The sequence below is a fragment of the Camelus ferus genome, chromosome 22, assembly GCF_009834535.1.
Source record: "Camelus ferus isolate YT-003-E chromosome 22, BCGSAC_Cfer_1.0, whole genome shotgun sequence".
Taxonomy (NCBI): domain Eukaryota; kingdom Metazoa; phylum Chordata; class Mammalia; order Artiodactyla; family Camelidae; genus Camelus; species Camelus ferus.
Genome location: NC_045717.1, coordinates 17,044,885 through 17,066,886, shown reverse-complemented (window position 1 = coordinate 17,066,886; position 22,002 = coordinate 17,044,885). Strand labels below are relative to the sequence as shown.

General features: G+C 52.0%; 1 protein-coding gene across 3 annotated transcripts in view; it reads right to left on the bottom strand.

Moving 5' to 3' along the window:
• The window catches only part of CPAMD8 (C3 and PZP like alpha-2-macroglobulin domain containing 8), a 76,070-nt gene extending 55,738 nt beyond the window's left edge, over positions 1-20,332 (bottom strand). For all 3 annotated transcript variants that reach the window (XR_004314295.1, XM_032465347.1, XM_032465348.1), the window contains exons 1-10: positions 20,033-20,332; positions 16,921-17,072; positions 15,228-15,250; positions 10,053-10,218; positions 9,924-9,976; positions 7,144-7,161; positions 6,695-6,749; positions 5,515-5,628; positions 4,338-4,422; positions 1,738-1,846 (exon numbers count right to left, since the gene is read on the bottom strand). Coding sequence is in view for 2 of the 3 variants with exons in the window: in XM_032465347.1 (XP_032321238.1) it covers positions 1,738-1,846; positions 4,338-4,422; positions 5,515-5,628; positions 6,695-6,749; positions 7,144-7,161; positions 9,924-9,976; positions 10,053-10,218; positions 15,228-15,250; positions 16,921-17,072; positions 20,033-20,271 (1,014 nt within the window). In the remaining variant the exon portion in view is untranslated. The remainder of the gene's footprint in view (positions 1-1,737; positions 1,847-4,337; positions 4,423-5,514; positions 5,629-6,694; positions 6,750-7,143; positions 7,162-9,923; positions 9,977-10,052; positions 10,219-15,227; positions 15,251-16,920; positions 17,073-20,032) is intronic.
• Between the last annotated feature and the right edge of the window lie 1,670 nt (positions 20,333-22,002).

The window sequence follows — 22,002 nt, the reverse complement described above, 5'->3', positions numbered from 1 at the left end:
CCAGCACCAGCCTCGGAAGAGGTGAGGGGCCAGGGTGTCCACTCCACAGAAGAGAAGTCGCGAGGACAGAGAGGAAGGACACATCCCAGGCAGCAAAGGGATGAGGAAGCAGCTTCGGGTGGAGGCAGGAGGGAGGTGGTGCTGACAAGGTTCAGTGTTGGAGGCCCTACAGAGGCGCAGAATCTCCAGGACTCGTGTGCACACGTTACATCGTAGGCCACTCACAAGGTAACGTTAAGTTGAAGAAGAAAAACAAAAACCAGGTGATCAAACTTTACACACACGGGAATGCAAAATCATGCAGCCGCTTTGGAAAATAATCTGTGAGTTCCTCAAACAACTCAACCCATGGTCACCACTGAGAGACTGAATACACAAACGGACAAGGGCCAGATAATACGGAAAAAGAGGATTCGGACCCGTCCACAGTCACCAGCAAAAGAAGCCAATGCGTACAGCTGGCCCTTCGTATCTGCGGGTTCCAATCCACGGGTTCCCTATCCACGGATTCAACCAACTGCAAATCGAATAATTGAATCTACAGAAGCGGAACCTGCAGACACGGAGGGCTGACTTTATCTACAACTCAGACTTGTAGGAAGTCATACCCCTATCTCTATAGCAACCAAACAGTAATCTCCATAACAACCAGCCCCAAATGGCCAGGACTTGATTAATAACTAACAGTTTCCCTGATTTTTGCACCCACTTCCATCTTTGGACCAACTGGGAAAAGCCAAATATGCACCCTTCACCAATCACATTGGACGCCTGCTTCTAGTCACCCGCCCATGATAGCCCCACGCCAAAAGCGTCCCATCACAGCACACCTGGAGCCTTCCTTTTCTTTGACTATAAAGCTTTTCCACTTCTCCACCTGCCTCTGAGTCCCAGCCAAACACAAACGATGGCAGCTGACTCCCCTGCTACAGCAAGCTCTGAACACATGGCCTTTGCTCATTCTTATTCTGGTGATTTTCATTTAAATGCACACCACATAACACAGGAATTCCATATCCAAGAGAAGTGAAGATATCTGGCCACACAAAAACTTGTACATGAATTTCATAGCATTATCCGTAACAGCCAAAAAGTAGAGGCAACTCAAATGTTCACCAGCTGATGAGTGGATAGACAAAATGTGGTCCATCCACACAATGGAACATTACTCAGTCGTAAAAAGAGAGGAAGCATTGATACATGCTACAAGGTGGACAAACATTGAGATCTTCATGCTGAGGGAAGGAAGCCAGACACAAAGGGCCACATGGTGCATGATTGCATTTATATGAAATGTCCAGAAATCCATAGAGGCGTAAGCTGTGTAAGTGGTTGTCAGGGGCTGGGGATGGAAACAAGGATTAATTTCAAAAGAAGATAAGAGATTTTGTGGAGACAGAGGAAATACTCTATAATTGGATGGTGGTGGTGGTGGTTGCACAACTTTGTGAATATTCTAAAAACTATTGAATCATACACTCAATATGGGTATTTGAATTGTATGGCATTTTTTTTAAACTTTACATGCACTGTGCTAGGAAGAAACACAGCAAAATATCAACAGAGGTTGTGTCTGCCTGTTGGAGGAGAAATCACTTTTATTTCTTCTTTTTTTATATTTTCTAAAGTCTCTAGGTTTGACCCGCAGGAATTTTATCATCGTTACAGAGCTGAAGGTGGGGGCAGGCCCTGTGGGAAGGGACCTACCAGGTGACAGCTTGGGTTCCTGCTCCTCACCTTGGTGGTCCTGAGGGCAGGGCGCCCCACCTCCTGGCTGTAGTACCCCACGCCATTTACAGTCATGTTGATCATTAAGGTCCCTGAGACAGGTTTCCCAAAGGTATACCTGGAACAAAAGGACAGAGGGGAGTAAGTTTCACAAGCAGGAGAGCCCCATGGGACAGCGGGGGAGGGGTCAGTCTCACAAAAGTCCCCTAGGATGTGGTCACTGGCAGAACGGCTAATACAGGAACACTTCCCATGCCACATTCCACCCTTACAGCCCTCCCTGCAGCCCTGAGAGAGGACAGATCATCCACCAAGCCTCATGCTGGACAGAAAAAGAGACCCAAGGACAGTCTCTTTTATAAATGGCACTGGGAAAACTAAAATGGGTGGCTGCATGTAAAAGACTGAAATTAGTACACTTTCTAACACCATCTACAAAAATGAAAAATCCATCTACTCAAAATGGATTAAAGACCTAAATGTAAGACTGGATACTCTGAAACTCCTAGAGCAAAGCATAGGCAGAACACTCTTGGACATAAATTGCAGCAATATCTTTTTGGATCCATCTCTGAGAGGAATGGAAATAAAAACAAAAATAAACACATGGGACCTAATTAAACTTTTGCACAGCAAAGGAAACGATAAACAAAAAGGCAACCCACAGAATGGGAGAAAATATTTGCAAACGATGCACCTGACAAGGACTTAATTCCCTAAATATACAAACAGCTCATACAGCTCAATATCAAAAAACAAACAACCCAATCAAAAAATGGGCAGAAGACCTAAATAAACATTTCTCCAAAGAAATACATATGGCCAACAGGTACATGAAAAGATGCTCAACATCACTAATTATTAGAGAAACGCAAATCAAAAGTACAATGAGGTATTACCTCACGCTGGTCAGAATGGCCACCATTAAAAAGTCTACAAATAATAAACACTGAAGAGGGTATGGAGAAAAAGGACCCCTCCTACACTGTTGAGGGGAATGTAAATTGGTGCAGCCACTATGGAAAACACTAAAGAGGCTCCTTAAAAAACTAAAAATAGAATTACCATATGATCCAGCAATCCCGCTCCTGGGCATACATCCAGAGGAAACTCTAATTGGAAGATACATGCACCCCAACGTTCATAGCAGCACTATTTACAATAGCCAAGACATGGAAGCAACCTAAATGTCCATAAACAGGTGACTAGATAAAGAAGACATGGTATATACATATACAAATGGAATGTTACTCAGCCATAAAAGGAATGAAATAATGCCATTTGCAACAACATGGATGGACCTAGAGATTATCATACTAAGTGAAGTAAGTTAGAAAGAGAAAGACAAATATCACATATATTGCTCATATGTGGAATCTGAAAAAAATGACACAAATGAACTTATCTGCAAAACAGAAATAAACTCACAGACATAGAAAACAAACTTATGGTTACCAAAGGGGAAAGGGAGGGAGAAATAAATTAGGAGTTTGAGATTAACAGATATACACTACTATATGTAAAATAGATTAAAAAACCAAGGGCCTACTACATAGCACAGGGAACTACAATCAATATCTTGTAATAACCTATAAGGGAAAAGAATCTGAAAAAGAACAGACTTATATGTGTGTGTGTGTGTGTATAACTGAATCGCTGTATTGAGCACCTGAAACTAACACAACATGATAAATCAACTATACTTCAATTTTTTTTTTAAAAAAGGAATCTTAAAAAGAAAGAAAGAAAAAGAGACCAAGGGTCAGAGAGGAACTCTGGATCCGAAACAGCAGGATATGTGAGACAACCACTGGGGCTGGCCACAGGATAGAGCAGGGCAGCACAAAGGATGGAGCAACTGTGGACACCAGGGAGGCCTGGAACTAAGTGCCCAGGGATTTCAACTTTGAACCAGGGATATGACTTCTCTGAGCCTCAGTTTCCTCACCCGGAGAATGGGACTAAAACCATGTTGGCGAAACTTAAATGTGTGTATGTCAGGCTTGATGCAGAGCGGACACCTCCTTACACCTGAGACACAGGAGCAAAATGGGAGACCACAGTGAATAAAACAATAATGGCTGGAATTTTGATAGTACTTTCTAGACTAACCCATGTGTGTATCCAGCACATCCTTGGATTTTAAAACACAGCTGGAGGAGACACCTGCTAGAGAACGTCTCCCCCAGAATCTGCGGCAGGTGGCAGAGCTGGAGGAGGGGAACTCGAGCCCCTTAGGGCTCTCCCAGGGGCCCCAGAAAGGGACAGCACCTCTTGGCACCCTCCGGTCGACCGTCATGTCGGGCTCAGTCAAGAGCCTGGTCATTAGGTGAGCAACTCCCTCAAGAAATCCCTCTCGGGTCAGCCCACTAACTGTGGGTGCAACCTGTGGCGGGAGTTGGGTGGAGCTGGGAGCCTGCCTGGAAGAGGCATGGCCTGGGGGTGTGTCCTAGGAGAGGGGCATGTCTTGGGGGGACATGTCCTAGGGAAGGGGCATAGCCTGGGAGGGGCATGTCCAGGGAGGGGCATCCCTGAGAGTGTGCCCTAGGGGAGGGGCATGCCCACGGAGGGTATGGAGGGCTCTCCCACAGTAGCCGCCTCTGTCTCACCTGGCCTGCACAGTGCCAGTCTCACATGTGTCCAGGTCCTGGATATACCGCGGTGGGTCAATAAGCAGCTCAAACTTTGGCAACACTGAAGGGAGAGAGCAGAGAAGAGGGAGGTGGGGTGACTTCCATCACTGGGGTGGCCTCAGAAGGTACCAGAGGTGTGGGAGGGAGGACCACAAAGTCAAGTCCAGGACCTCTGTGCTGCTGACACAATGAGAATCCACATCACCCTTTGCTGAGCACAGGCGGCTCTCTGGGGATTTTGCCCACCAGATCTGTTTCCTATCTTTGGGGGACCAGCACCCCGTTTTCCTCAGGGGGCCATGTCTCATCGTAGGCCACCTGCTTTGAGCGCAGCCAATTCCAGCCCATCCCAGGGGTGCACAAGTGGTCAGGTTCCTGGACCCTCTAGGGGCATTCTGAGGGTGCTGTGGCTGGAGGGGGTCACTCTCTGCTGTCCTGGGCGAGTCTAGCCATCTCGTCACCCTGCACAGCCCGGGATGGACACCAGGGAGCAGAATGGAGGAAACGTGAAGACCCTGGTCCTGAGCGCTTACAGCACGAGCCTATAAATCCCTTTCCTCTTGTCCGCTCAGTCTGCACCAGGCTTCCGGTGCTTGCAGCCCATAACCCTGACTTCTACGGCTTGTCCTTCCAGGGCCTTCCTCTTCAAAGAGGGAGAAACCCTTGACCCCATGAGGGAGAATTTCAGCACAGAAGCAGAGTACGTAGCTCTGGCCCAGGGTCACCCCCCAGCTCTTGTTACTTGAGCAATTTCCTTAACAGCTCTCTCAGCCTCAGTTTCCCCATCTGTAAAAGGAGATACTTCATCGGCTCAGGATGAGGATTAAAGAATAAAAAAATGACAGCCTTAAAAAGAAAGATCATTCTAACACTTGCTGCAACAGGGATGAATCTTGAAGACATTACACTCAGTGAAATAAGCTACTCACAAAAAGACAGAAGCTGTATGATTCTACTCATATAAGGTCATCTGTTTTATCACAATTTTTTTTTTAAGGACATGACAAAAGCCCAGCCCTCCACAAGGTGCCTGGCCCTACTGAGCCCTCAGTGAATAAGGTGTCTGTCATTTCCCCCCGTGTCATCCGTGTCATCACTGAGGCTGTGGTCTGCCTCTATCTGAAAATCTAGAACCTGAGATTCTCCGACTTACCATACTTCTGAACTTCGAAGGACTTGTTGTACACATGGCCTTGCATTTCGACAAAAATGAACCATTCTCCCAGTACCGGCTGGTCGGACAAGGGGAAGGTCATGTTGGTGATGCCTGGGTGAAGAAAGACGCCCCACTCATCCTGGGGCAGGTGCATGTGCAGAGAGCCCGGCATTGGGCGGTGAGGTCAGGGCAGAGGTGCCCCGGGGACCCTGTGCCTCCCCCTGCCCTGTGCAGCCTCTCGGGGAAGCCAGAGACCACAGGCTGGTGGGGGTCTGCGCAGAAGCAGCACTCCCGTAGGCTGAGGCGGGGAAGCTGGGAGAGACTGCACCTTGAGTTCCTGGGGGAGCCCTGAGGCCAAGGCCAGGTGCAGGTGGTGAGCTGGATGAGACAGGGAGACGGGCCACCCAGCTCATCCACTCCGCTCCCCAGCTAGTCATTCCTTCAGTGCTGGAGAATTGCACGAACCCTGATCCAGTTTGGCAGCCCTCCTCAGGGATCTCAGAATTGGGAAGAGGTAAGCGGACATGGGGAAGGATCAAGTCCAGGCCAGGGGACCCAGAGGCATGGGTGACACGGCACAATCCACCATGGCCCACGTATGGGCCAGAGACCCCCTACTTGGCCCCTGGTTCACAGAGGCATGCGGGGTCCAGGAGCCCCCAGGCAGGACTCAGGGTCTGTCATGTTTGTGCATTTCCCAGGTTGAGGGTGCACAGCTGTCCTCAGTCTCCCCAGATCGCCCCTATACCTCCCCTCTCATGGGGCTCCGCTTCCTTTAGGGCCAAAGCACAGAAGGATGTCAATTACACGGCCCTTACTGTCATAGAGATAGAAAAAAAGCCAGCTTCTCAGCCAAAGCAAAGCCTTCTGACTCCTCGCTGGAAAAGAAATGTCTCAGGCTGGGCGGAGGAGGAGGAAGTTCTGCAGTGGGAGGAAGGTCGGGGTGCCAACAAACAAAGTCCTGATATTCCAGAAAGGTCTTGAGTTACGGGAGAAGCCCCAGCTGGATCCTAGGCACAGAGAAACGTGGCAGAGAGTCCAAGGCTGCCGTGAAGGAGCTGCAGGTGCCCAGACAGCACGTGCAATTCTCCCAGGAAGTTTTTCGCATCTGCCACCCAAAGGTACAGCCCTCAAAGCGCAGAAGGAATTAGGAGAAAGGACTGGAAAAGAGACTTACCGCAGCACAAGGGCTCTAAATGTCTCCACTCCATCATCCGTGAGCCCCTGGGATCCTGCAGCGGGACAGACCCACCGTAAACTCAGGGCAGCCCATGTGTGCCCCACGTGCATGGGGACCTTCCAAGCCCTCTCTCTAGGGCAGACCCCAAAATCAGCTATTTATACAGAGCAAACGGAAGCTCAGGGCGTAGAAGGGACTTGTCTGAGGACAAGGGGACAGAGGGGCAGACCTGCCTCCTGGTTTAGGGAGCTGTGTGCAAATCTACAAAGAGATGGACAGACATGTGTTCGGTCTGTCCCAGGGTTCAACCCAGTCGCAGACTTGTAGGGCGAAGGGGCCAGCAGGGATTAACCCAGAGAGTGGGTGGTGGGCAAAGACAGACCAGATCTTGCAGACAGCAAGCTAACTATCCCCGAGCCAAGGCTGTGGAGGGGGAGGCCACTCACCAGGACGTAGGCTTCCAGCTGCAACAGAGACAGAGGTGGTCAGCAAACCTTCCCATGAGTCCTGAGCCCTCCATGCGCACTGACTGTTCATCCCTTGGGACAGGTGCTGTCAGAGGTTGAACAGCGTCCCCCTCCTCCACAAATTCATATGTTGACATCCTCACCCTCAGTGCCTCAGAATGTGACCGTATAGAAGGGTCTTTATAGCAGTGATTAGTTAAAATAACTAGGTCACTAGCGTAGGTCCCAATCCATCAGGACTGGTGTCATGAGAAAGAGAAATTTGGACACAGACTCACACAGAAGGAAGAAGACGGCCAGTGACAAGCCAAGGAGGGAGACCTGGAGCAGATCCTCTGCTCCTGGCTCATGTAAGGAACCAGCCCTGCCCAGACCTTGATCTTAGACCTCTGGCCTCCAGAACTGGGGGAGAATACATTTCTGTCCTTTAAATCAGCCAGCAAACTCATACAGTTGCCACTGACAATGAGGCTGGCTGAGTCCCACCTGGGGCCTCTGTGTTCCTTGCTCCCCATCACAGCCCTGCCCTCCCTTCCAGACTCCCCGGCACCCCAACTAAGGACAACTCCTCCAGGCAGACCACCCAGGTTGCCACCGCATTGTTTCGGCAGGTGGCGCACGCCAGGTTCCAGGAGGCCTGGAACGCACCTGTTCCTCCCCAAACTCCCAGCACCTGCCTAGAGCCTGGCTTCTACCCAGTGAACATCAACAAAGTGAAGTGAAGAGTCAACACTGATTCCGAGATGCAGAACTCTCCAGTGGAGTCTACTTTGCACAACTGTGCCTCCTGATCCCAGCATTGTGCCCTCACGCACGGCTAACCCTGTAAACATGGGATCCAACCCATCAGCTCAACGGTCCCTGTGCATCCAAGGGTGTCCATGCTGAGCCCAAAGGAAGCTCTGCACTTTAAATTCAGCATCCTGAGATTTAGCCTTCTTGGGCCCTCAACCAACCTCCAGAGGAAAATAAGCAGCTGCACATACAGATCCAGGTCCCTTTCCTCCCATCGTTTGCGTGAAGCCCTTTCTGGCAAAAATTGGACACTGGGCAGGGGGTGATGTCCAGTGACTGAGCCTCAACCCCCCCTCCCTGGGGAGGGCTGTGGGCAGGCAGCCCCCTCCAACATCCAGGCACCATCCACTCAAAAACACACACATTCAGGACCTCAACACTGTCAGGGCCGTGGATCCCAGTATCCCACTCCTGGGGTCCAACTGAGCCTGAGGAAGGACAGGCCAGTGGAAAAGAAGGTTCGAGCATAAAGACAGTCAGGGCAGCATCCCTGACAATGGCCAAAACCTGGAAACAAGCAAACATCCACCAGGAGGGGGTGGCTGGGTACGAAGCATTCCTTGGACAGAAGGAAGATGGGCACCAAGGGGAGTTTGCAAGGATGCATCAAAAACACGGGCATTAAAATATGCAATGAAAAAGTAGCGCAGAAACTTGGGATGATAAAAGCGAGACAGTACCCATCGGAACTGTGCTCTAGGCTGGGACCCACCAGGGAACTTTGCAGGATTATTTTCCAGGATACGGGCCCTCTGGGGGTGGGGTCCGAGCCTGCTCTGCTCAGTCATGTTCCCCAAGTGCCAGAGCGTGCTCGTGTCTGGCACACGGTTAAGCACCGTACACGTGGCCCATCGCGGTTCCCTCAACTGAAGTCGTCCCAGACCACGCTCCCATCTTTGCTATGTAAATGTATAGTTTACTTAAATCTCTTCCTTTACAGTCAACAACTTCTGAAAGCACCTCTTTGAAGCAGAATGCCAACTAATAAATACAGAAGAAGCCACAGAGTTGGAAAAATCACCACTTTGCAACCATCAGAGCAAGTTTTGATTCACGTAATTTTGGACTCATCTGTGGATGCTGAGAGTAGCAAATGAGCCCGTTGACTGGTAACAGGGTGCCCACAGTCTCGAGCGTCCCCCACAGATTACTCACTGATTACCAAGGGGAAACAATGACTTTTTGGGGAAGAAACAGGGAAGACTCCACCTGAACAGATCCTTGGGCCCCTTCCCCGAAGCTCCTGAATTAAAAATTCTGGGGAGACCCCAATAATCTGTGTGTGAACAAGCCCTGCAGGTGACTCTGCTGCCCCCTCCAGTTTAAGAACCACGGCTTCAGGTCAAGACTTGGCCAAGTATGGCCCTTGGGCTAAATCCAGCCCTCTGCCTGCTTGTGTAAATAAAGTTTTATTGGCACCTAGCCCAGCCTATTCATTCACGAATTGTCTGTAGCTGAGTAGTTTCAAGTTGCACCAGAATCCCTCTGGCCTGCAAGCCCGAATATATTTACTACCTGGACTTTGACAGGAAGTTTGCCGACCCCTGGACTCCATGAAGGGTCTACAGGAAGCTATCTGTACTGTTCCTCCAACTTTTCTGTACATTTGAAATTACTGCCAATTGAAGTAGTGATTATATAGTATCTTTCTAATAAACATTAAATAAATGCAAGGCTATTAGGATTTCAAATCAGGGGCCATGGCGGGGCACGGAGGGGTGCTGACCACTGGCAGGGGCCACTGGTACCCCTTGTGGAAGCACAACCACTCTTGCCTTTCTCTGTCACAAAGATGCCCCCCAACCTGGGTCCCCCCCAGGGAACATGGAGCCCCAGAAAGAAACTAGGAATAAAAGTAGAAATTGGAAGAGGCAGGGGAGAGAGGCCAGTTTCTGATGGTGGCCCTGGCCAGGCAGACCCAGGTGTGTGAGTTTCAGGCACCCAGTTTTAGAAGCTGATCTCACCTTCTCGTTGATGGGCCTCAGGTCTGGGGTGACGGTGAGGATGCTGATTAGCACTGGAAGAAAGGAGAGAGGCGTGTGGCAGCTCCAGGCCGTGACTGGCCCTCCCCCCGGCCCGCACCGGCCGCCCACCTCGGTGCTGGGGCCTGTACACCGGCTTGTCAGTCTGGATGAACACAGAGGCGCCCCGACTGTCCACGGTCACCGAAGTCTGGTTGTGGAAGAGGGGGCCCTCCTCCGCCCGCAGGCCGTGGCCCCACACCTTCAGGAGTGCCTGGCCCCGGAGGCCGGTAGGCACCTGCAGGCAGAGCACAGAGCTTTGGGAAGCAGGTGTCACCCTGGAAGGGACCCAGGGGGTGTGAAGGCAGCATGGAGGTCGAGGACAGGGGTGCACACCTGGGGGCGACTGCATCCCCCCACCAGGGGATACTTGGCAGTTTCTGGAAATGTTTTACGGTGTTATGGCTGCAGGGAGCAAGTGCTCCCAGCATCTGGTGGGTGGAGACCAGAGATGATGTTCAACACCTTGAGAGGCACAGGGCAGCCCCACAGCAAAGAATGATCTGGCCCCAAGTGTCAGCAACACCGAGACAGAGAAACCTGGTCTAGCCTAACATGACAGAGCCTGACACTGCAAGCTTGCAAAGATGTTCTCACCACTGCAGAGCTACGAGAACCATCTCCCGTCTTACCCAAATGCAGCCACAGCTGGGGAGCTGGCAGCGATGGAGACCCCAGCTCCTTCACATACATACAGACATATGAGTACGTGCATGTGTGTATACATCATACATAGATATACATGCCTCTGTGCTTTGTCCCCCTGTAAACACTGCATACACATTACACAATCCCACTTCTACAAAATGTCCAGAGCAGGCAAATCCTTAGAGACAGAAAGCAGGTTAGTGGTTGTGAGGGGCTGGAGGGGGATGGAGCATGGGGAGTGACCACTCACCGGGATGGGGTGATGAAAATATTCTGGAACTAAATAAGGGTAGTGGTTGCATAACATGGTGAAAGTACTAAACGCCACTGAATTGTCCACTTTAAAAATAGTTAAAGTAGTAAATTTTTTTTTTTTTTTTGCCACAGAGATGGAAAAAAACCAAAAAGAAACCCCACTGCAGTCTTAAGGATTCTCCCCAGAGTTCAGATGCTTCTAGGGCAAAGTTTCTGACATTCAGGAGATGGAAGCTCCCCTATATAATACCACCTTATTAGTTTTTCTTTTTTGAGGGGGGAGGGGGGCGACTAGCTTTATTTTATTTTATTTAATTTTTGATAGAGGTACTAGGAATCGAACCCAGGACCCTGTGCATTCTAAGCATGCTAAGCATGTGCTCTACCACTGAGCTATAACTTCCCCTCCTTTATTTATTTATTTTTTTTAGGTGGTGAGCAGAACATCCGTGTGTGAGTCATAACCTACAGCAGCTCCTTTTGGGATTAAAGCAGACAAAACTCATAGCTCCCCAGATGTGAACACCTGCCACCAATGTGATGCTCGAGGTCATCCCTGGAAGCCTGGCAGGTGGACATTATGTGGTCGACAGTTCACATGGGAGCTACATGTGCCCCCAGCTCCTAAGACCATCCAAATGTGGGGTGTTCCTCTTCCAGTCGTCTGTCAGCATCCACCCATGCAGTTCCCCAAGAGGTGAAAAGGCCCTGGTCACCATCACAGTGAACAACCATGCTAAGTGTTCTGCTGACTTATCTGACCCGTCCTCACACCCACGTGCCCATTTTATGGATGAGGTTGGGGTGTGCCTGGACCCTCCATCCCTGTAGCGCCTCTCTCTGGTTGTCCCCTCCTGTCTGCTCTGAACAACATCAGAGAGACCCTGCCTGCCCCCTGCCACCTTCAGGATGGGACTTCTCAGGCCTGTGGGGTCCCTCCTAACTACAGTTAACCTTCAGGACCAACCGGAGGATAAACCCCTTACTCTGATAAAAAAAAAAAAAAAAATCCTTATCTGCCCCTATTTTTGGAAACCTCTCAGCATCGGCCAAAGACCTTCATTCAAGGAGGAAAAAGTCTCAGGCCACTGAGAGGAAAGGGGCATGGGCAGGTAGGAGGGAGCTGGCGGGGGCCATGGGGGCCGTGTTCTGGGGGGCAGGGTGCTGGGGGACAAGAGGCTGCCCCTGAGAACCGGAAGGATCAGATGTGACCTTTGGGAACATGAAGTGACTTGCCCCAGGTCTGAAAAGCGGCGAAGCCGCCATTTCTAATCAAGTCTCCTTAGTGCAAAGTGGCAGTCCTACCCGGTCCTGCACCTGCCAGCTCCTACAGGTCTTTCCGGAATGTTCTAGCCTGAGCTGATCCCACCCCTACCCCCGATCACAGTGATTCATGTTCACTCCATTAGCACCAGTGACAGCCAAGGGCTCGGGGACCAAGATCCCTTGGGGAGATGACCCAGCAAAGTTGGCGTCTCTGGGAGCTCAGAGCAAAAGGTTGGGTGGGGGGGCCCAGCTAAAGCAAGAGGCTCCCTGGGGCCAGCTGCCCTCTGGGAAAGGCCGTGTGGTGGGGCCAGTGCCACCACAGGCCTGTCCACCACCCAGATGGACGCTCAGCACCCAGCCCCTCCAGGCCAGGAAGGCCCCTGGGGCTCTGGGTGTGGGTCCCAGACTACTGGACTCCGTGGGCATCCAAGTATACCCGAGAGAGGAGCCACCAGACTCACGGGACCTTCTGAGCTTCCAACACATTATTGTGCAGGTGGGTGATTGTGACCTTAAAGGCATGGTCTGCAACAGACACCCATGGATGGTGGGAATGGTATGATTTCTCTCAGAAATAGAGACCACCCAAAGCAGAGGAATTCAGGTGAGGGCTGACCCCACACCCTGGAACTCTCCCTCCCATCACTTATGATGGCTCCTGGCTGACTCCACTCCAGGCCACTGGCTGTCTCTTGTTGCCACTTTCCTATCACAGGAATTTTGCACTGGCTGTTCCCTCTGCCTAGAATGCCCTTCCGCCAGATCCCTGCATGTCTATTCCTCCTGGTTTCAGCTCAGAGGGGGCCCTCCTGCTGTATAAAATGTGGCTCTACCTGCCCTCCTCAGCACTCGCTTTCTCCAACATATTTTAAAATAAAATAGAACACTTACTACTCTCTGAGGGGATCATATTCACATAATCGGGGGTTTATGGTCTGACCCACCCTTTGCCTGTCACCAGTAAGGCTGGTGGCTGAGAGCAGGGAACGTGTATGACTTCGTGCTTGGGACTTAATAGATGCTCAAGACATTTGTTACCAAGATGCACAGGTAAGTCTGAAAAAAATCTGAATAAAACAAACCCTGCGAGGTTTTAGTTAGGCTTTCTTGAAAGTCCCACCATGGGCCTCTACCCACCATCTTCGCTGCAGAGATAATAAGGGTGAGGCACAGACTAGACGTGGACCACCCGTGGCAGCCAACACTGGGTCCCCACGGCACGGGCCTCCAGAATGTGTACTCAGAAGTGCTCAGGTCCCCAAGGCAGGTAGGTCTGGGGAGTCAGGGGGAGGCAATGGGTTGGTGGGGGGGGGTCCGACATCCACAAGAGCAGCTTCTCGTCTGATGCCCACACCATGGTTCCACAAGCAGTTTCTCAACCTTGGCACGACTGATGTTAAACAGACTGGATCATCCTTTGCAGTGGTGGGGGAGGGGGGCGTCCTGTCACTGCAGGGTGCTGAGCAGCATCCCTGGCCTCCACCCACCAGATGCCAGTGGCACCCTCACCCCCAGTCACAGCAATCAGAAATGTCTCCAGATCCTGCCAGTGGCCCCTGGGGGCGGGGGTTAGAATCCCTCCCCACCCCACCCCCAGCACTGAGATAGGCTTAACCAGAGCTATTCTAAACGCTGAGGATCCCAAGACCCTTTACAGAATCTCTAGTCTAGTGTTAAGATCCCCTGACCCCTCTCCCAGAGTTATACGGCCCCTCATTGGTTTCTTACACAAATCCACAGCATCTATCCTGTAGAGAGTTCCCCCTCATGTGCCGTGGCCCCAGATAGAGCATAATCTTAACTCCTGTCTGGGGCAGCCCTGCTTTCTGAGTCACAAGAAAACAGACTTGTTCATAGGAAGCCGGCAAGGGTGTCTCTAGCCTGTTTACCCCAGGTTTCCCAACTGTTGACATCTGGAGCTGGATGGGGAGGGGCCGTCCTGTGCACTGTAGGTGCATCTCTGGTTTCCATCCACCAGAAGCCAGTAGCAACCCCCACCCCCACCCTCCCAAGTTATGACAAACAAAAATGTCTCCAGACACAGTAAAAACCACCTCTGGGAGGGAGTTCCAGAGAAAGAATTCTAACATTGACAAGAGGGCAGGAAGACCGCCACCCTACAGCAATTAGCCACTAATGAAACATCCCATTTGGTGGAAGAGGAACCGCCTCAGACTTCAGTCTGATTACCAGGGTAGGACACATTATAATTTTAAATGATTGTCCATTTAGCCCATCATTGCAGGGACTCCTTTGCGCATCTGGTAAACGTTAAGGACTAGCTAACCCAGAAAATACAGACAATTTAAGGGCTTACGACCGCCTTGAAATCCAAGGATTCCAGTTTAAAAACCCATGTCATAGAATTACCTACATGCAGTCTGGGATGTAAAATAATTTTCAAGTAATAATATTCAATGCCAACGAGGCTGTGGGAAATTTGGTTTCTAATGGACAGCCGGTGGTGCCATGCTGTGTCTTCTACGACAAAACAGGACCCAGCAAGAGGATTGGATCCTGACCTGGTAGTTCCTCTTTCAGGGTGTTCAGCCTGAGGCAGGTATCCAGAATGCTAATACAGCTTTACGCACAAAGATGCTGTCAACTTTTGGATTACATTATCAAAACCCTGAAAACAAAAATCTAATTGTGTACAAGTGATGTGTGTGTGGTGGGGTGGGAGGGTTGTTAGTAAATTTGTATATAAAAAAGATGCAGTAGGATGCTTCTTACAATAAGATGCAAATTACAATATAGAGACTTGGACACATGGAAGTATATAAATACTTGCAATGTGTTACGAGAAAATCCCAGGAAAGACCACAATATACTCATTAATTGCAACTAAGAAAGAAAATGTCTTTACGCAGACAAGGATTTATGGGAAACATGAAAAAGTGAAAATTATGAGCGATGAGATTATGGGTGAGTTTTCCCCTTTTCTAAAGTTTTTCTTCATTTTTTTTTACATCACCATTATTGATTTTTCTCGCAACACATGCAACTTCTCTTGTTCCATTCCAATTCAATTCTTTACTTCCAAGGTAGAGTTTCTGATTTTAAAAATTCATAGCTTACCTTGAGTTTAATTGTCCCTTTATCTAAAAAATGAAAACAAAACAAGAACAGTTAAATTAGGAGCTGTGTTTTCCTGCCTCCATGAGCTGCAGCCTTACTAATTGGGGCTTTCTTAAGCCAGAAGGATTTTCTGTGGACAAACACACACCCTAGGTCGTGCTGGTCTGGCCTGGGCTGGGTTGGGATTGGCAGAAGTGAGAGGTTTCCTCCAAGCTGGCCAGGACTGAAGACCAGAGAGGATGGACAAAGCCGAGCTATTCAGGGGAAAGTTGGCCAGCCTGCATACTTAATTCACTTCACCCCTGGCCCCTGTCCAAGGTAAGCTGTGAGGGGAGCAAAGAGAAAACTCCGGGGGTGAAGAACAAGGAGGAGGGTGGAGAGAAAGAAGAGGAGACTGAGGTCCCCAGTGGACCTCACTCCAGTGGATCTAACTCGTCTCCCATCAACCTTTTAGTCTACCCAAACTGAGTCATTTGTTGTTCTGACACCTGTCCGGGCTCTTTGGCCTCCAGGACTTGATTACGAATCCACTATTTTTGCCTCCCTGTGTCTATTCCCCATTTCCTGCTAACATAAGCCAATTTCCTTGGAGGAGCCACCTGCCCAGCTCCCAATTCATGAGTCTTGGTGGGGCTCTGCTCATCTCTCTTGGGACTCCGTGCAGACCTACACAGACCTTGCCCCTAGCCTTAGTGATTGGGTCAGAGTCAAGCACGTGATCCAAAATGGGCCAATCAGCACAGGCCTTCCCCTTGGTTACAGGGATTGGTTCAGGGTTGAGCACATGCCCCAACCGGGGCCAATCAGAAGGAATCCTGGAACTTTCCCCAGAGGTCCCACAACTGCGACTCCCTCAGAGCTTTGAGGAGACAGAGGCCCACCCAGAAGTGGAGCTGGGAGACTCGGCCAGTTATGCCAGTCGAGTCTTCTAATTATGAGAGCCCATAAACTCTCTGTTGCTGAAGCCAAACTGATTTGGGTTTCAGGACTGGCCCGGGGAGTCGAGACTGCCTACACTCCTCCTGTACCTAAGTCGTTCTAGTTTCCCTTCAAGCTGGTCTCACCGACGTATCCCCAGGGGACAACGGCTGCCTTGTAAGCCTTGAAGGCCTGACATCTTCTCTCGGCACCTCTTGTGGCCACACCACACTCTGCACGAAGCATGATTTACCTGCCCTGCTAGATTACAGGCCCTGAGGCAGGGGCCTGCTCTTGGCACTTTTGTCCAGGAGGCCAGCGCTGTTGTTATCTGAAGTTTACGGAGGGGATGGGGAGAGGCTGGCTCAGCGCCTGACCTCAACTCAGTGGCAGGCTGGCGGTGAGCCCAGATCTGGGTCTAACACCACAGGAGTGCTAGAAGCTCAACGAAAGGTCTGGGAAGGTCACAAGATTCCCTCTGGGCCCCCTTCCCACCTCCAGCCAAAGCTGATGTGAAAGGGTGCCCAGATCTGCGCCCACTGAACCTGAGCTGCTAACAGTGCACTCTGATTTCCTAGACTGGGCAGGTGGCTGTCCCTCCTGGGCCTTACTCTCTCCACCAACAAAGTGGGGAGAATGCAACCCGCCCTCTGACCCCTGCCAAGGTTCTGGATGTTGGGTGGGGAGGAAGCAAAGCAATTCCAACACTGCCTGAGCCTTAAAAACCACTTTGCAAAGGGAGAGGAAGCCCTGGTCAGGCACCCCAGGGACCTACCCAGGATGGCTCCCTGGGTCTGCGCCACCGCCTCGCCCTGGGCCACCAGCTGAGCCTGGACCATGACTTCCCTTGGGGAGTTAAAGATGGTCACACTGATGACTTCCTCCACTCCTGAGCGGAAGACAGAGGGTGCGGCGATCAAATAGCCCCTGCAAGAGAGGAGAACCACAGTGAAGGCCAAAGGCTGTCTGACCCACCCCTAGCCTCACTATCACCTGGCTGAATCAGGGTGCACCCTGGGTGGACTCCCACCTATGCCCAATCACACTGACAGCACTGCCACTTTGTGTGTCCTTGAGGCTGTTTACCTCGGAAGACCCCCATAAGAATCTGGCTTCTCTGGATCTACCCAACACCAAACCCCACTTCGATCTCTGTATTATGGCCTCTGGTCTCTTTTCTCAGCTCCTTCTGCCACGGGACCTTTGCACATGCCACACCCACAAACTAAAACACTCCCCTGTAGGCTGAGTAACTGATAGGATCCCCCTTCATCCTCAAAGACACCCTGTGAGAAAGGCTAACATCTCTCACTTATGAGTCAGAAAGGAAGCCCCAAAAAAGCCAAGTCATGTGTCTGAGTCAGTAAGAGACTAGGATATAAACCCAGGCAGCTAGACTCTGGAACCCAGTAGAAAGAAGCAAGGAGCTTCCTGCAGTATTAATTTTAAGACCAAGACCCTGAAAACAAACTAAATGGCTTGAAACAGGAAAAGCACCACGTACAATGGAATCAAAACAGCCCACTCTTTCTGAAAATCCTCAGCTTGACTGTGAAGACATTTCTGAAAGAGTGGTGTCATTATCCCACTTTCCAGGTGGGAAAGCTGACCTTGCAAAGGGAGAAGAAACATGCACCAGATGACACAACTAGGTATGAGAGGGCCCCGGGGTCCCCTTAAGGTACCTAACCTGGAGGCCTAGGTCCTCCCCACCTGACTTGCCTCCTGTTATTCTGCAGCCTCCAGTGGAAAATCACAAAGGTTCATCCAGAACCACGTGACCTGCTCACAATGCAATGGCAGATGCCCAGGGCCTGGCAGAAAAGGCAGCATGATTCCAACGGTGCAGAACTACAGGCCCCAGAAGGGAACAGGAGAAAGGGAAAACATGTGGGGACACCCATGCTTCATACATGATGTGCAGCACCAGCTCCAGCACTGATCAGAGGGGGCAACGCCCCTAGGGTCCTCCGTGCAGTGTCTAGCCTCAGCAGTGCACAGGGCGTGCAATGATCCTGGGTACGTAACTGTACTGTCCGGAGCACGCAACCACCCCAGGCACATGTTATGCACTATCTGACTCCAACGCTGCCCTGCACGGGCAATGACCCCAAGTTCCCGTGTGTCCTGTCCCACCACAGCACTGAAATATGGCCACCTTCAGGACAGAATCTTTCCATCTGGCTCCCAGCTGACCCTTAGGGCCTCCCACATAGCACCTGCTGAGCGTGGAAGAACATTGGGAGGAAATACACTAAACTGGTTTGCCTTTTCCTTGGGCACTTTTAAAGCCCTTAACAGAACCGAGTCAGTGCGTCCACCCAAAGGCCCAGAGAACCTGACGGGACCAAATTAACTTTCCTTGCAGCTCAGGAACTGCAGCCGCTGGAGCGCTCACCAGCCGATCACTGTCTACCTGATGCACCCCCTGGCATCTGGGCTGACACTGGCTTCTCCTTTGGTCTTGGGAGGTCCCATCCTGGGAAAGATGGTGTTTGGTAAAGTGTAGGCAGTATTGGTCTTAAAACAGTATGCAAAAGCCACGGGACTTTCTGGCACCAGGGAGTCCTCACATAAAAATCACATGGATCAGAGAAGTGGGTATGCAGGGCTATTCCTAAAACAGGATCCTACAGGCTGGTGGGCCACAGCTCTGGCTTAGAGGCCAGCTAATCTGGAACCCTGGGTTGATCATTGTGTGTCTCCCATCACTGGGGATTCTATTTCACTCAACAGTAGGTAAGATCCCAGGGCAACTTTAGTCAGAGACAAACATTCCTGAGAACTGCTTAAAACACTGCAACACAGGGACTCTGAACTTGGTCCTTATCAGGCATGGTCTCTCACTGCAGGCAGGATCATGCTTTGTGGTAAGGGGCCATCCTGGGCATGGCAGGATGTTTAACAGCATCCCTGACCTCCACCCAGTAGATTCCAGCAGCATTGCCTCCCTCTAGACATGACAACCAAAAATGCCTCCAAACGTTGCTGAATGACCCCAGGGAGACAAAAATCGCCCCTTGGCTTAGAACTGCTATTCTAACAGAATGCCAGCTTGGAAAGCATCAGGACAAAAATTGGCCATTTCAGTTTCACAAGGTCCAGGGAGGTAAATCCCATGGCTGGAATGGCAGCATGGTGTCCCAACTTTTCAAACTGCAATCCAAAGGAGCAGCGCTGGAGATGCCTCCGCCCACCTAGTCTTACTGCTGACCTGCTTTCTGGGAACTCCTATACAAGGGCTGCTTGAACAAGGCTCATATCGGCGGGGTTGGACCCAGCGGCTAAGCTGGGGAAGCCGGAGGCAGGGCTCCTGAGCCCCACAACCCCGAAGGGCTCACCCAAACTTGGCAGGTCTGGGAGTATTCCCTAGGAAGCCAACTCATGGGAAATTCTCCTTAGCAGCCAGTTAATTCACCTCCTCGCTGTGTCGACCCACCAGAAGCTGTGTAAGCAAACTTCAAGAAAAATGTGTAAGCAAAACAAGCATTCCCTCCCCCCTCCCCCCATCACCACCACGCCCTCTCAAGTTAAACGGAACGGTAGGTCTCTCCTTTCAGTTCTCAGCCAAGACACGCACCTCTTACCTTCATGCCACGGACAACTAGAAATTGCCACCCAAGAAGACAGCCTTGGGCGAGGCGGGGTGGGGTGGCCCCGCAGCCTTAGCGCTGAGGAGTCCCTGCACCTCAACGGGGCCACTTCTGAAGCCTCAGGATTCCCCCTTCCCAGTCTGACCCACGGGGATTGCGGGGTCAAGGCTCTAGCGCCGCCCAGCTCGGAGGCTGTGTGGCCTTGGACAGGTCGTTGAATCTCTCTGAGTCAGTCCCCGCGACCCCCACCCCGCGGAGGCAGCCAGCCTCTTCGGTCGCCCCGGGGCTACTCACGGGGCCTGGGGCTGCGCAGCGCGCACGCCGTCCCGCGGCGACAGCAGCAGCAGCAGCAGCAGGAGCCGGAGCAGCGGCCCGAGCAGGGCGCCCCACATTTTCCGGCTCTGGTGGGGCGCCGCGCCCCGGGAGGGGGCCGGGCCGGGGCCAAGCCAGGGCCGGGGTCCGAGCGCGGCCGTCGCCACTGCGCCGCCGGGGGCCCTTTGTTCGCAGCCCCCGCGCCGTGAGCCCGGCGCCATGCGCCCCGCTCCGCGCCCGGCCAGGCTGGGGCAGCCGGGGAGCAGCCCCCTCCCCGGACCCGCCTTGTCCCCGGGCCCGCCCCGCCCGAACCCGCCCCGCTCACCCACTCCCGGCCGCGCCCTCCCCGGCCTCCTGCCCCGCCCCCTCTGCGGACCCTGCCCCGCCCCCGCTCCCTTCCCTGGACTCATTCCCTCCGCGGACTCTCCTCCACTCCCTCCTGGGACCCGCCCCGCCTTCTGCCTGGACGCATCCCGGGACCCGGCCCATCCCCCTCCGCCTCCTCCGACACAACCTGTACCCCTCTTCACCCCCACAATCTGACCCAGCGCTCTCTCTGAACCCGCCTCCTCCCTGGACTGCCCCCCTCCAACCGCCCTGCTTGGCCGCCTCCCCTCGCACTCCCTCCCTTCATGGACCAGCCCCGCCCGCCCCACCCTGGGCCGCGCTGTGTCTCCGGGCCGTCTTCACCCCACACCCGGCAGGGCGCCCCCGTCCCCACAACCGCTGCCCCAGCCTGGACCCAGCAACCTATACAGTGCACGTGGTTTGAGGAGCTGAGCCCTTTGGGGAAAATGAGGCTGGCCAGGAGGCGAAACTTCCACACCCGCAGCTGCTCCCAGGCGCCTGACTGCCAGTCCTCACTTCCCTCTCCCTACCCTCGCCATCCACAGATCCCCTAGGCCAGGCCCCTCCATCTCTGAGCCTCCCTTTACCCTCTGGCAAATAGCAAGGGAGAGCTAGCTCCCTTCCTTCTCTGAGAGCGGGGTGCCTCCTCCTGCCCCTCCCAGGGTGCCCAACTCAGCGATGGCCCTGCTGCGGTAAGTCCCTCTGCAGGGGGTGAGACCTCTTTTTTATGTCATGTCCAAATCCTGTCCCTCTTCAAAATTCCTTCCCAGCTGGCCCAGGTGGTCCCTCTAGTGAGGAGACCCACCCCCAGGTACCAGGGCCTAACATCTAAAACTGTAGAGTGGACCACCCAGTCCTCCTGTCTCAAATCCTGACGGCTCTCTGTTTTTCGAGATTAAGTCCAAACTTGGGCTGCCCTGATGGCTCCTGCCTCCCCCTAATTCCTAGATGCTCTGTGCCAACCCCTACTGCCTGCCGTTGCTCAAACTCTGCCCTCCTCTTTTGCCTGCTGAACTGCTCCTTCCAGAAACTTCCCTTGCACCCTCCCTGCTCCCAGATACCATGAGTCCTCCAGGCAACATATTCCATCAGCCCTCTCCACAGAGTTTGGGGCAAGCCCTGGCCAGTCCGTGAGTGCTAAGCCCTGGGCAGGCAGTGGGGACTTCAGGACAGACAGGGCCTGCTGTAGCAGATGGTTGAGGGGGCTGTGCAGGGGCTGGCATGGACTGGGGGTGAGCAGGGGCAGCATTCACCTTCCCCAACAACAAGCAAAATGGTGTGTGTGTGTGTGTGTGTGTGTGTGTACACATGTACATGTCATATACAAATTCCTGGTCTGGCAGAGGTGTGGGCAGAAGAGCACCTAATAAATGACTAGAAACTGGGTGGCTTAAGCTACAAGAATTTAGGCCACAAAACTTTAGAATGGGAGAAAATATTTGCAAATCATATATCTGATGAGGGATTAATATCCAGAATATATAAAGAGCACCTATAGCTCAACAACAAAAAGCAAATAACCTAATTCAAAAAAAGGCAAAGAATCTAAACAGATATTTCTCCAAAGAAGATATACAAATGGCCAAGTGCATGAAAAGATGCTC